Source organism: Saprolegnia parasitica, assembly GCF_000151545.1.
Source record: "Saprolegnia parasitica CBS 223.65 unplaced genomic scaffold supercont2.220, whole genome shotgun sequence".
Classification (NCBI taxonomy): domain Eukaryota; phylum Oomycota; class Saprolegniomycetes; order Saprolegniales; family Saprolegniaceae; genus Saprolegnia; species Saprolegnia parasitica.
In genome coordinates, this window is record NW_012156614.1 from 19121 (window position 1) to 22006 (window position 2886).

The 2886-nt window shown below is 59.1% G+C and overlaps 2 protein-coding genes across 2 annotated transcripts in view; one reads left to right on the forward strand and one right to left on the reverse strand.

Annotated features, from left to right (window-relative positions):
• Positions 1 to 347: 347 nt before the first annotated feature.
• On the forward strand, positions 348 to 1357 carry SPRG_16025 (hypothetical protein; the record flags this gene model as incomplete). Its single annotated transcript, XM_012355242.1, has 2 exons — positions 348 to 416; positions 455 to 1357. 2 exons carry the CDS (start codon positions 348 to 350, stop codon positions 1355 to 1357), a joined length of 972 nt encoding a protein of 323 aa, XP_012210632.1.
• Positions 1358 to 2434: 1077 nt separating this feature from the next.
• SPRG_21665 (hypothetical protein) overlaps positions 2435 to 2886 on the reverse strand; it is a gene marked incomplete at both ends in the record, with an annotated part of 911 nt that continues 459 nt past the window's right edge. Inside the window, one exon of the mRNA XM_012355243.1 lies at positions 2435 to 2872. Within this exon, the coding sequence (XP_012210633.1) occupies positions 2435 to 2872 (438 nt within the window). The remainder of the gene's footprint in view (positions 2873 to 2886) is intronic.

A 2886-nucleotide genomic window follows, 5' to 3' on the forward strand; every position in this document is an offset into this window, starting at 1 on the left:
CGACGGACACAGTCGTGTCGAGTACGTCGAGCGACTCGTGGTAGGCCTAGGACGAGTTCGTGCCGAGCGCGAGAATAGCAACAATCCTCTGGAGAAGGATGCCCCTCAGTTTTGCCAGGTCAGCTAGTCGTCCTCCCACGCAGGATCTTCATCGCGGATTGGTCCATCTCGTATCCGGTCTCTTATGCGGTCTCCAAGACCATCTGGTGCAAGATGAAGGATTCCGAAGACGGCTCTTCTAGATTTGTTGTGGATGGTTGTGTCGTAATCTTCTTGGCCCTAAGCTCAAGATCGCGTCACTTTCGAATATCCTCCCGAGAAACGCAATGGCCACGGTTCCGTCCACAATGCGCGCCTTGATGCTCGTCGAGCGCGTCAAGAGCTTCACCCAGCCCGACCTCGCTTCGTGCTTTGAGGTCCAAAAACGTCCGTGCCCGTACTCGGCGCCGACCAGGTGCTCGTCAAGGTCGCTTGCAGCCCCATCAACCCGTCCAACCTCTCACAGCTCCAAGGTCTGTACGATAACTTTGGTCAGATGCCGCTCCCGCAGGTCACGGGCGGCGAGGGCTCTGGCACCGTCGTCGCGGCCGGTGACAGCGCCTACGCCCAGTCGCTCATCGGCAAGCGCGTCGGCACGGTCGCCAACCCCGCTGGCATGTGGGCCGAGTACGTTGCTGTCTCGGCCGCCTCGTGCATCCCGCTGACGCCCGAGACGACGTTCGAAGATGGCGCGTCGTGCTTTGTGAACCCGCTCACGGTCGTCGCGTTTGTCGAGACGGCCCTCGCCAAGAACGTCAAGACCATCGTGCACACGGCCGGTGCCTCGGCCCTCGGCAAGATGCTCGTGCGCCACGCCAAGGAGCACGGCGTCAACGTTATCGCCGTCGTCCGTCGCCAGGAACAGGCCGACACGCTCAAGGACATTGGCGCCGAGTACATTGTCGACACGTCCAACGCCGACTGGGTCGCGCAGCTCGAGAAGCTCGCGACGGAGCTCGGCGCCACGATCGGATTTGACGCTGTGGGCGGTGCGACGTCGGGCGCAGTGCTCTCGGCCATGCCGGCCAACTCGGAGCTCTTCGTGTATGGTGCTCTCTCGGGCGAAGGCGTCAAGGGCGTGAGCCCGCGCGACTTGATTTTCCTCAACAAGAAGGTGTCGGGCTTCTGGCTCGTCACGTACCTCGGCCAGCGCGGCGCCGGCATGGTTGAGATGGTCGGCAAGGTCGCGAACGCGCTCACCAGCACGTTCCAGACCAAGATTCGTGTCTCGTACCCGCTCGAGGAGGCTGCGGCGGCGTTCCAGGACTACTCGGCCAACATGAGCAACGACAAGGTTGCGTTCAAGCCTTTCAACTAGGCGAGATTGCCTGTGTAATGGTTTCATCAATAATATTAGAAAAACTTTTTCCTGCGCTTGGTCTCGTCGGTGGTCTTTCTGCGCTTGTTATTTTGGAGTAGATTATCCTAAAGTCCCTCGGCTTTGTGAACATGCTTGTATCGCGCTGGTTTCTCACGTCGAGTGACATCATAATGTCCAACGTGGCTTTAAACGTGCTTCAAATGTGTCCCTCGAACCTGGTAGGCTCCGCGTGCCGACTTGGCTTGCGCGCTCGCCCGCGACAAAGTTCTCTTGCTGCGCGAGCACCGCGGTCACTTCTGCACTGTAGCTATCACAATCGGTGCCGTCGGTATGCGAAACCTTGTCCGGCGGACCAAGTCGAGCTTTTTCTTGTAGGGTCGACTGCTGTCACTGTACTAGAGCTCACTGGAGCTCGAGCTATCGTCACCACCCGGGGCACTTGCCGGTTCATCCGAGCTTCTTCAGCTGCTCACCGCACACCGCAAGCCGACTGCAGCAACGAACGTGGCCGACCTCGGCGTCCTCATGAGCGCGCAGTTCCTGCCGCTTGTTATCGCCTATTAGTACCAAGTGGGCTTTACCCAAGACATCCGCATCCTCACGCGCCTCGGCCACACCCCGTCGCTGCTCCCAGAAATATGAGTCATCTGCACTTTCTTCTCTAATGGACCACTACGGTCCGTGAACTTCTCATCGTCACTGGTGCGCGTTTGGTGGTCTTTTCAGCTTTGTTGGTCTTGACGCCCTCCTGACGGTCATTGGTCAATAAAAGTTTCCTCAAGCAGAGCGTTAACGACACCCATGAGTCTCCGCCCTTTTCGAGTGGACTCATCGCTCATCGACGAAGAGAATCTATGCGCACAGGTCTAGACGCCGCTTGGAAAGACACGGCAAGCTGCAGGCACCTGGGCATTAAGTACTCGCGAGGGCACACCATACTCGGTGGTAGTAACTTCGGCGCCAACGGCGTACGAGGCGGGTGATGCGGACTTTCACCAGTAGCAACACCACTGGCACACAAGCCATTTACGACATACTTATATATTGATGACACCATTACACAGGCAATCTCGCCTAGTTGAAAGGCTTGAACGCAACCTTGTCGTTGCTCATGTTGGCCGAGTAGTCCTGGAACGCCGCCGCAGCCTCCTCGAGCGGGTACGAGACACGAATCTTGGTCTGGAACGTGCTGGTGAGCGCGTTCGCGACCTTGCCGACCATCTCAACCATGCCGGCGCCGCGCTGGCCGAGGTACGTGACGAGCCAGAAGCCCGACACCTTCTTGTTGAGGAAAATCAAGTCGCGCGGGCTCACGCCCTTGACGCCTTCGCCCGAGAGAGCACCATACACGAAGAGCTCCGAGTTGGCCGGCATGGCCGAGAGCACTGCGCCCGACGTCGCACCGCCCACAGCGTCAAATCCGATCGTGGCGCCGAGCTCCGTCGCGAGCTTCTCCAGCTGCGCGACCCAGTCGGCGTTGGACGTGTCGACAATGTACTCGGCGCCAATGTCCTTGAGCGTGTCGG